This window comes from Notamacropus eugenii, chromosome 1, assembly GCF_028372415.1.
Source record: "Notamacropus eugenii isolate mMacEug1 chromosome 1, mMacEug1.pri_v2, whole genome shotgun sequence".
Taxonomy (NCBI): domain Eukaryota; kingdom Metazoa; phylum Chordata; class Mammalia; order Diprotodontia; family Macropodidae; genus Notamacropus; species Notamacropus eugenii.
The window spans coordinates 350,415,096-350,426,809 of record NC_092872.1 but is presented as its reverse complement, the minus strand read 5'-3'; the positions used below and the strand labels follow the sequence as shown (position 1 = coordinate 350,426,809).

Genomic DNA, 11,714 nt, shown 5'->3' with positions numbered 1-11,714 from the left:
TCACACTTCAAGATCACTGAGGGCAGGGACTGTCTCTTGTCTCTCTGTATGATGCCCAGCACATAGTAAACACTTAATAAATGTTTACTAATTGACTGACTCCTGTGCAATGCACTGTTGGAGATACAAAGGTATCTGGTTTCTGACCTCAGGGAATTAAGTCTAGTAGAAAATTCCTAAGATTATTTGGATTGCAATTTGTACCTGAAGAGGGCCATGAAACGTAGGTCTTACTTCTTGATTGTGGTTGCCGGGAGAGGTTGGCGGGGGAAGGGCCAGCCTTTTCTTCTTGTGAGGAAGGCAGTACGCTCTATATTCAAAAATGCAACATTAAAACATATGTACAACCAGACGCCCACACCACAGTCATTATGGCCTGTTTTAACGAAATAAGCATTGTGGGTCAGGGACAATAGATGACGTAAAGATCAATCTGGGAAAACGTTTAAGGTTGACTTTGCTAGGCAAACACATAATTTCTAAGCCCCACAAAACACTGGAAGATGATGTTTGCAGCAGAAGAGGCTAAAGTAAATTTTAGAACACTGCGTAAGTATGCAGTCAGCACCACCAGTGAGTGGTCAGCCACCTCGAAGAGTTGTCACAAGGAAAGCACCACACAGACGGAAGCCAGTCATTTGTACCCACCCAGTCTATGTGTCTCCTGTTCACGTCCTCCCATTAATCTTCCACAAGGGGTTCATCCAGAATGATGGAGCCCCTCCTATGCCTCCTAATAGCATATGGACAGTAATGGAACACACAGGTTAGCTCTTGATCTCACTAGGTCGATAACTGATGGACACAGCATATAACTAGCATCTTAATTACAGAAGAAGAGTGTGCTTTTTATTAAAAGTAAAAGGATACGCCATTATCCTCTCCTGTTATTCAGGACTCAACACTTGGCACATATTTTATTTTACAAGTAAAAGTCAAGAGCTGAGAATCTAAGAGTACAGATGTCCTGAACAAACTGGCTAGCAACAGCACAAGGCTGTCTATACTAGCTTCCACTTCTTCATCTACAAACTGGCGCTCAATCACTTTCATTCTGGCTTCTAAGCCCATCAACTGACAGAAGCTACTCTCTTAATTGCTAACTATAACACCTTTCTCAGTCCTCGTCCTTCTTTATGTCCATTATAGGTTTTGGTATTTCCCCTCTAAAGAAAGTAAACTCCTTAAGGCCAAATGATTTCATTTTTTTAATCTTTATGTTCCTGTCACCAAGTTAAAATTTTTCACTGACCTGGATCCCCCCCACCCCCCTCCCTACCCTTCTAGATAATCTCTTTCCCTTTGGCTTCTGTGATGCTGCTTTCTCCTTGTTTTCTCTCTATCATTCTCACCACTTTTTCAGCTTCTTTTTCTGAATCCTTAAATTATCTCATATCTACCTATCTATTTATATGCTGTATGCTGCAGGAAAGTAAGTTCCTTGAAGGCTAGGATACTCTAACAAGTTCTATCTCTCTAGTGTCTACAGAGCGGAGTGGTATATTGGCAGAGTCAGCCTCCGAATTGAGAAGGCCAAGAATCAAATGCAGCCTCTGCCCCATCCTGGCTTTGTGAGCTGGGCAAATCACTCAGCCTCTCAGTCCTCAAACAATTCTCTTAAGAATTTAGGGTCTAAAGCAGCTGTTCCTCTGTATTGGTGGAAGGAGCTTCCTGACCAATAGTTCCCCTACACCAATGAAATCACAGGTTTGGATGCCCCCACCCCCTCATCCTCCAAAACCCCCATACCAGTGCCTGGCCAAGCACCACACACACAGAAGGAATTTAGTAAATACTTGGGTTGAATAGTTTTCTTCCTCATTATTACTGAGACACACATTTTAAGGCTTTACATTTTTCACAGTGCTTTCCTCAGAACAATGCTGCAAGTGGGCAGTTTGAGTACTTTTCTCTCAGCTCTAAAGCAAAGGGGCTGGGCCTGGGAGGCAATGGGACCTATCAGGGCCTCATGGCTATTGAGGAGGAGAAACAGAACTTGCAGCCAAGTTAATGGGTCCCAGCCCATGACCTGCCTCCTCTCATATAGCTCCAAGCCTGAAAAAGAGCCCAGGGTGCATCACTTGATTCTTAAGTGTTAATGTGTTAATAATTGTTCCTACTCTGGCAAGGGAAATAGAAGAGAGGCTGGAAAAAGGAAGCAGAGGGATGCCTGAAGCTGAAAAACAGTGATAATTCTGGATAAAGATTTTGGCAGAGTAAGTTTATGTGATAGGTGTGCTTAAAGTTTGTTGGAGGTGGTACTGGAACAGACTGCTGCAAAGAGGAGTGGGAAGGAAATGAATTCTGTTACTTTCATCAAGTACGAAAAGCAGGGAGAAAGACAAGTATGGGTAAAATGCTTCTAAGGCAGCTAGCAGTGTGGACTGGGTTATCTTGGCAGATGCAGCTTTTCATTTTTCAGCCAGGTCCCCTTTTCCTTGAAGGGAAGGCTTTCTCAGAAGCCTTATGCATAGCTTCCTCTGGCAAATGTTGGTCAGAAAAGCAGACACTGCCAAGTGCAGAGATATTATATTTTGTGGATGTCAACTCCATTCCCATGCCTCACCCCTGTTTACTGGGTAAATTTATTTAATTTACCAGAGGGAGATCCATGAGCACTTGCATTCCATCTCCTGGTCCCATATGAGCAACGTGGTTAAAATTGGTTGGGTTTGATATCATCTTTGATCTCAGTTCTGGGTCTCTAAGCATCTCTCTGGGGAAATGAAAACATTGGGAAATTCATTCATATGCAAAAATACTCTTGGCTGTTGCTATTAACCTAACCAAGCTCTAAGTGATTAAACTCTTACCGCCTCTGCTGTAATCTCTCTTCCTCAGGAACCTTAAAGACAAATCGCTTCTTACTTCTGGTCCGAAGCATTTGTTTTTTGCTGTTATCAGAAGTTTCTGGAACACTGAGTACAGCTCCTACATGAATAACAAATAATGCACAGTAATTGTGGCTGTAGCTCATGTATTTGAAATATCACTTATTCTCAGAAACATCAGCACAGCAGGGGTACAGAGCACAACTGTGAAGCACATGGATTTGTTGAATCTAGGTAAACGAAAAGACTGTTTGCTTATGGTGTGTAGTAATATAGAAATCTATTGAACAGAAAAATATTCTAAGCTTGTTCCTTCCTTGCCTACCTGAAAACTTGTTCTTGAAGTATATTAACCGTGGAGGTTCCCAGTTAAGGAGATTAAGTGTTCCTTCCATGTTAAGTGGTCTGACCTGATTTGGAACAAAAAAGTAATTTTGATTATAATGTATAATTTGTAGAGTTCATGTTACAACAAATGACAAGGAATGGATTCCCTTACCTTCCTCAGGCCAATAGTCTGAACCCATTCCATAGTATGAACATCAAAAACATCAACTCCATATTCACTGTATACTGTGATGTAAGAAGAACTACAACCTAGTATAAGCAGAACAAAAACAAGTGAAAAATTTAGATATTGTTAAAACCTGACTAACTTTATAAAAGTGAATGGTAAAGGGTTATGTGTGTGAACTGTGAGGCTTTCAAAAGCTACAGGGATGGCACTTCTACATCCAATCTGAAAAGCATTACTGCTGTTTTTTTCAATTTTAAATGACTAAAATTCAAAACTGGCTCCATTTGAAGTAGCAGGCTATCAAAATTGTTATTGTAGATGTTTCCTTTTAAGTTCAAAAAAAGCATGTTACAAATGCTTAAATGCTCAGTTTCTTTGTAACTAAAGAAAAGTTGAACACATTTGAGGAAACATGATAATTTTATTTCCTTCAGAAATATTAATACAAAAGGCTCTTGGTATTTTAAACTCACAATATGGAATCTGGGTGGGTTCTGAAAGCATAAACTTATTAACAATATAGAAAATTAACTGGCAACAGTAAGATGACTTGGGAGGAGCAGTAGTACATAATATGGGAGAGAATCACCTACTTCAGAAGCAATATTTGAATTAATAAACATTCTCTCCTTTATTCTGTAAACAGGTCTCTGAAGGCAACCTTACTAGTTTAATGTGAATACGTTTGAAAGCAGCAAAAGTGACTTTCATTAAACACAGTTCTTGTATTTCAGAGAGATCTTTCCTCTAGGACAAAAGTGTAGAGGAAAAGCAGTAGACAAGGAATCACAAGTCCAGGACTGTAGTGTTGACTTTGCCACAAAATAGTTTTGTGACCTTCAGCAAGTTCTTTCCCCTTTCTTGAGTTTCAGTTTCCCCTTCTATAAAATAAAGGGGAGGATGACAGACTAGATCTCTAAAGACTCACAGTTTCTGACATTCTGTGATTCTAAGACACCAAATGCTTAATATTTCACTGTGTAACACTGCAGAAGAGCTACACAGAAGTAAATTATTATTTAATAATGCAAAGTATTAAACCTAGACCTAGTCTGCATCTGAAAAAATGAAAAAGGTCACACACACATACACACACACACACACACACACACACTCTCTCTCTCTCTCTCTCTCTCTCTCTCTCTCTCTATTAGGATCAAGCCTTTTCTAAAAAAAAAGAAGCAAGCAGTGGAAAAAGCATTAACCTAGGAGACAGAAATGAGAGTCCTGTTTCTGCCATGAGCTACCTGAAATTGGGGCAGTTCTTTTATCTCTTTGGGCCTCAAGGTTCCTTCACTGTAAAACAGCTAGAATTTTTATAGCACTTTTATGTTTAAAAAGTGCTTGACAAATATTATTTTATAATTTCTAAATCCTCTTCCGGCTCATTACTTTATGGTAATTTTGAAAGCCAATTTAAAATGTCTTTCTAATCATCTATACCTAAGGTGAAGTACAGTTTGTTGGTAGATACACTGAGCACTGGCAGTAGCATTACTCTGAAAATGTTTAGTGCTGGGAAATGCTGCAAATACTTGTGAATGTTGTGCAGTTTTAACTTTCAGTCTCAGTATTTCTTCTTCACCTTGAATTAAAAATTCACTTCTGTTATATTGCAACAGGATAGGTACCACTACCTTCTGCAGAATCTGTAGCAACTGTAGGAACAAAATCCTTTCCAATGAATATTTTAAAAAAATCAAAATGTAATGTGGTTAAGTGAAAGATGGCTTAGGTTAGTTGCAAAAGTTCAAAAGTAATATCTGTTTACGCCTTTCAAAGAGGGGGATATAGATCAAAACTCCTGAAGCTGTCCATTCCACTTTTGCAGAGTTCCATAACTGTTAGGGTATTTTTCCTTATGTCAAACCTAACATTGCTTCTTTTCAGATTGGCATTGGTTCCAGAGTGCAGAAATGGGAAAAAACAGAACGTCTCATTTTTTTCCTATATAACTACCCTTCCCTTTCAAATGCTTGAAAACAACTATTACTCCAGTCTCTAGCCCTACCACACTACCCTTCAATGAAAAAAAACAAATACAACATTTCTCTCCTCCAGGCTAAAACAGTCTGAGTTCTTTCAACAGATCTTCATATGCCATGGACTGAAGGACATTCACCATCCTTGCTACCTTTATCTGAATGCTCTCCTGATGATCAACATCCTTTGTAAATCGTGATGTCAAGGGATATACACAATATTCTAGCTATGGACTATTAGAGAAAATGATTGACTTCTTATTCCTGGAAGCTCTGACTTTAAATGTGGTCCAAGATTCCATTAGCTTTCTGGGAGACTGTCATATTGCACTGTTGGCTCTTATTTAGTACACTAAAACCCTCATTTTTTCCCAGACCCACTTGTTTAACCTTGCCTCTCTAATCTGGACCTGTAGAATTTATTTCTTGTTCCCAAGTTCAAGACTTACACATATTCCCTATTAAATTTCATCTTATCAGATTCATCCCAATCTTCTAGATCTCTTCAGATCCCAACTTTCTCACCTAGTAAGTTGGCTGTGGCCCTCCTAGCTTTGTGCCAATACTTTTACTGAAGTTATAACAAAGAATGTAGTACCAAGCATGGATCCCTCCACTGAAAATCTTTCAAGCTAACATCAAACCATTTCAACCAGTTCTAAAAATTCAACTAGTAGTACTTTCAGGTAGCCCATATCTCTCCACCTTTTCCACTAGAATACTATATGGCATTTTAAAATACAGCATTCCCCAATCACCTATTTTAGTGTACCTGTCAAAAAGAGAAATTATTTTAGACCTAGCATGCAGGACCTGTTCTTAAGCACCACTTTCATTTCCAGATGTTCACTAACCATATCTTAAATAATTAAGTCTAGATTTACCAAGAATCAAAGACAAAATCTTTGCCTTTTACAGACTCCATTCTCTTCCCTTTTTTGAAAACTGGGAAATTTGTCCTTCCTTCAAACATGTAGTAACTTTCCTGTTCTTTACAATCTTTCAAATATTATTAGCTAAGCAAAAGGATGGAATAGTGAACCAAGATGGCAGAGTAGAGCAATCACTATAGCTAAGCTCTCCCAACCTTCTCCTCCAAACAACTTTAAATTAATGCCTCGAATCAAATTCTGCAAGCCCAGCCTAAGATAGGAGATCAGAAGGACAGAGGGGTGGGGTGGGGACTGATCTGGAGCACATGTGGTGACCATACCAGCTGTAGGCCTTGGAAATGGTAACAGCAGCAGCTTCAGGAGCTCTTGACCCTAAGACAGTAGGGGGTGATTGGACAACTGGTAAGAAAGAAATTGCAAGGAAGCCCTGTACTAGCACTAATCACTTCTGGCAACTCCACTGCCCACACCCACTTCTAGGTCACAGTTCCAGAACAAGAGGAGTGGTTTCAGTCACAAAGGGTCAGGGGCCTTTCCCAGGTAAGTTCAGATCAGGAAAGCATCACCAGATCACCACCTTGGAAACACTGAAAAAACTTCCAAACTCCCAGAACTAGTTCTGAAAACAGCAGTGCAAAAAAGCCTGAAGATCAGGACATTGGCCTGTACCCCCACACTCACCCTGGGAATAGATCCCAATTTTAACAAAAGTCAAGAAATAGGCTGAAAAAAAATAAGCAAACAAACAAACAAAAAAAAACCTGACCATAAAAAGCCACGAGGTGAGAGGGAATATCAAGATCTAGAAGATGACAATGATGTCAAAACAGCTACAAGCAAAGTCTCAAAGACAAATGTGAGTCGGGACAAAAGTCCAACAAGAATCCCTAGAAGAGCTAAAGAAAAGATTTTAAAAATCAAATAAGAGTGGTAGAGGAAAAGTTGGGAAACAAAATTAGAGCAACAAAATTATGAAAAGCGAGAAACAGTTTGATTAAAAGAGGCACCAGAAAATAACACCTTAAAAAAAATACAATTAGCCAAATGGTAAAAATGGTACAAAATCTCACCAAAGAAAAGTCAAATGGAATGGTAATCAATCACTCCACGGGACATCAAGAGTCAAAGTCAAAAGAATAGAAGAAAGTATAAAATATCTTACTGGAAAAATAGATTGAGAGATAAGTTAAGAATTATGGTACTACCTGAAAGCCATGATCAAAGAAAGAACCTAGATATCATTGTAAAAGAAAACTGTCCCAAAATCCTAGAATGAGAGGGTTTACTGATCACCTCCTGAAAGAGATCCCAAAATGAAAACTCCAGGAATATCAGCCAAATTCCAGAGCTCCCAGGTTAGAGAGAAAATACCTCAAGTAGCTAGAAAGAAACCATTCAAATACCCATGGACCCACAGTCTGGATCACAGAAGATTTAGCAGTGTCCACATTAAAGGAGCAGAGGGCTTGCAATATGATATTCTGGAAGGTGAAGGAGCTAGGATTACAACCAAGAATGATTTACCCAGCAAAACTAAGTATAATCTTTCAGGGTGAAAAATGGACATTTCATGAAACAGAGGATATTCAAGCATTCCTGAAGAAAAGATTAGAGATGAAGAGAAAATCTGACTTTCAAATACAAAACTCAAGAAAAGCATAAAAAAGTAAACATGAAAGAGAATCATGAAGGACTCAATAAGATTAAACTGTTTACATTCCTATACTGGGAAGGCAATACATCTAACTCCTAAGAATTCCATCATTATTAGAGCAGTTCGAAGTATTCTACATAGAAAGGACATGTGAGTGAATTATGTTGCGATGATCTAAAAAAAAAAAAAAAAAAAAAGGATGGGTAAAAAAGAAAAATGTGCTAGGAAATGGGAGAAGGAAGAGAAAGAATGTAGGAAGTTGTCTCACATAAAAGAGACACTCAAGGAAGTGAGTCATAATGGAGGGGAAAATGGTTGGGAGGTGGGCAATACCTGAACATAATTTCCTCTGATTTGGTTCAAAGAGGGAAGAAAAAAAATAAATGTACATAAGTATATGTATATATGTACTTCTCTCTGTCTCTCAAATTGGTTCAGAAATGTATCTTACCTGCCAGGGAAGTAGGAAGATAATGAGACAAGCAGGGCCCGGGAGAAAGAGAAGGAACATTAAGGATGCAGTGACCAGAAGCAAAACAGAATTTTGAAGAGGGACAGTGTAAAATGAGAGAAGAATAAACAGAAGAAAATAGGAGGGAGAGACATGTACAGTGAGTATTTGTGACTATGAATGGGATAGCAGAATCCAACAATACACTGTTTACAAGAAACACAACTGAAACTGAAAGACACACACAGAGTTAAAATAAGGGGCTAGAACAGAATCTATTATGCTTGAGCAGAAGTAAAAAAAAAAAAAAAAGACTAGTGTAGCAATTATGATTTCAGAAAAGCAGAAGTAAAAATAGACCTAATGAAAAGAGATAACCAGGAAAACTATACCTTACTAAAAGTACCATAGACAATGAGGTAATACCATTATTAAACAAATATCCACCAAATGGCGCAGCATCCAAATTTTTTAAAGAAAAATTAGTTACAGGAGGAAATAGACTAGTAGGGGACCTCAACTTTCCCCCTCTCATAGACAGATAAATCTAACCATAAAATAAATAAGAAATACATTAAGGAGATGAATAGAATTTTAGAAAAGTTAGATATGATAGACATTTAGAGAAAACTGAATGACAATAAAAACTAGTTTAATTTTTTTCTCAGTTGTATGTAGCACTTTCACAAAAATTGACTATGTATTTTAGGGCATGAAAATCTCACAACTAAATGCAGAAAGTGAGAAATATTAAATGCACCCTCTTCAGATCATGATGCAATAATATAAAAAATTGCATGCCATGAAAGCATAAATTAAAAATTGACTGAAAACTATGAGTGGGTCAAAAACCAAATCAGAGAAACAAATCAATAATTTTATCAGAGATGAGACAACAATAACACAACATACCAAAACTTGGGTGACGCAGTCAAAGCAGAACTTACGGGACAATTTATCTCTCTAAATGCATTCATCAATAAAAGAAAGAACAGATCAATGAATTGGGCATGTAGCTAAAAAAAAGAACACTGGAAAATGAACAAATTAAAATCCCCAATTAAATACTAAAATGAAAATTCTGGAAAATCAAAGGAGATTAATAAAATCTAAAGTAAAAAAAAAACCACTGAACTAAATTTTTAAAAAAACCAATGAAATAAAACAAGGAACTGGTTTTATGGAGAAAAAAATAATGAAATAGATAAATCCCTGGTTAGTTTGATTAAAAAAAGAAAAAAGTAAATTACCGGTATCAAAAATGAAAAGGCAAACACATTATCAAAAAAGATGAAATTAAAGCGATTATTAGACAAACCCAATTATCTACCAATAAATCTGACAGTCTAAGTGAAACGGACAAATATCTACAAAAATATAAACTGCCCACATTAAAAGAAAATAGAATATTTAAATAATCCTATCTTAGAAAAAGAATTGAACAAGCCATCAATGAGATCCCTAAGAAAAAATCCCCAGGACCAGATGGATTTACAGGTGAATTCTATCAATGTTTTGAACCAATTACTCCCACTATTACATAAACTATTTGAAAAAAACAAATGCTCTAAATCACTACTGATTAGAGAGATGCATATTAAAACTCTGAGATACCACTCCACACCTGTCAGGTTGGCTTACATGACAAAAACGGTAAATGATAAATGTTGGAGATGTGAACAAATAGGGACACTCTGAACTGCTGAAAGACTTCTCAGCTGGTCCAACCACCTTGGAGAACAATTTAGAACTATGTCAAAAAGGGGTATAAAACTGTGCACACACTTTGACTAAGCAATACTACTACTAGGTCTATATCCCAAAGAGATCAAAGAAAAAGGAAAAGGACGCTCACGTGTGCATGCACACATGCACACACACACACACACACACGTAACAGCTCTTTCTGTGGTGCCAAAAACTGGAAATCGAGGAGATTCTCATCAGTCTATCAATAAAAGAATGGCTGAACAAGTTATGGTGTGTGATTGTGATGGAGTAAATAAATGCTAAAGACATGATGAGCAGGATGCTTTCAGAAAAAGTCTGGGGAGATTTAACATGAATTGATGCAAAGTTTAGTGAGCAGAACCAGAACACTGTACAAAGTTACAGCAATACTGTACAATGATCAACTGTGAATGACTTAACTATTCTCAGCAACACAATGTTTGGAAGGACCCATGATGAAAAACACTATCCACCTCCATAGAAAAAACTGCTGGCATCTGAACATAGATTGAAACATACTTTTAAACTTTATTTTAATTGCTTTTTTTTTAAAATAGGTTTTGCAAGACTTCATATTTATAACTGATATACTGCTCACCTTCTCAATGGGTGGGGAAGGGATGGGAGAGTGGGAGAGAATTTGGAACTCAAAATTTTAAAAAGTAATATTAACAATAAATAAAAAGAATTAAGTGGAAAAAAATAAAAGATTAGATAGAAACTCCTGAAAATAAGAAAAACCTATGGGCCAGCACATTGGTCCCTCCATAGGCAAACTATTTTCCTAGCCAAGTCTGGCTTTCTATTCCATAGAAGTGACTTGTGCTGGAGGTTCCTATTTCTAATGACAGAAGTCCGTATTAATGCTTTTCTGAGGTCTAGAGGCAGAGTTTTCCCAAATTTATATGGCCTATCACTCCCTTCTCTTCTCCCCACAAAATTACTCAGCTTCCCCTAGGGTTAGATTAAACCTTATTTTTATTCAATGCCCCACAACTGCACCTGAGGCTACTAGGTATTGCCCACTTTGGGAACCTATGGTTTAAGAGTAGTAATAATAGCTGCATTTGGTGTCTTTCTGTTCATTAGATGTTTTAAACATTTATTTGGTCCCCCTAAAAATCCTGTGACATACACTTTACAAGTATGATTGTTTTTACTTTACAGATAATCAGCAGATGAAAGGATAAAGTGACTTGCCCAGAGTCACTTAGGTCATAAATGAAATCAAGGCTACAAACCCCTTTCACTACTATTAGACTGTGCTGTCCCTGCAGATATTTTAAGGGCATCACTTTAGCACTGTTTTCAAGGGATATATTTTCCTTTAGTCCTCCAGTGTTTATTAAAATGTATCTAGGATCTTTATGTTGCACAATGTAGTAGAAAGCTAGAAAGGTTCACAAAAAGCTAGAAAAAGATTGGTGGGTTTAGAACATTTGGGTCATTTCGGACCCTTCCTAGGCCCCTGATACTTAGAAAACCCAGCATTGAACTCACGGACCATGCCTCAAACACTGAACTTTGCTACGTGTACCATTTAAGCTCTTCAGAATCCAATGACTCATTCACTTTGTATCCTTCCCCTCCACACACAACATTCTAACCAAACTGTCCTCACGGCTGTTTCCTCATCCTTGCATGTGACTGCCCAT

At 37.6% G+C, this 11,714-nt stretch overlaps 1 protein-coding gene across 1 annotated transcript in view; it reads right to left on the bottom strand.

The window, feature by feature from the left end:
* CDC42BPB (CDC42 binding protein kinase beta) overlaps positions 1 to 11,714 on the bottom strand; it is a 154,806-nt gene that overhangs the window by 4,029 nt on the left and 139,063 nt on the right. The window contains exons 31-35 of the mRNA XM_072630158.1: positions 3,331 to 3,428; positions 3,157 to 3,241; positions 2,814 to 2,931; positions 2,599 to 2,716; positions 205 to 310 (exon numbers count right to left, since the gene is read on the bottom strand). Of these exons, the coding sequence (XP_072486259.1) occupies positions 205 to 310; positions 2,599 to 2,716; positions 2,814 to 2,931; positions 3,157 to 3,241; positions 3,331 to 3,428 (525 nt within the window). The remainder of the gene's footprint in view (positions 1 to 204; positions 311 to 2,598; positions 2,717 to 2,813; positions 2,932 to 3,156; positions 3,242 to 3,330; positions 3,429 to 11,714) is intronic.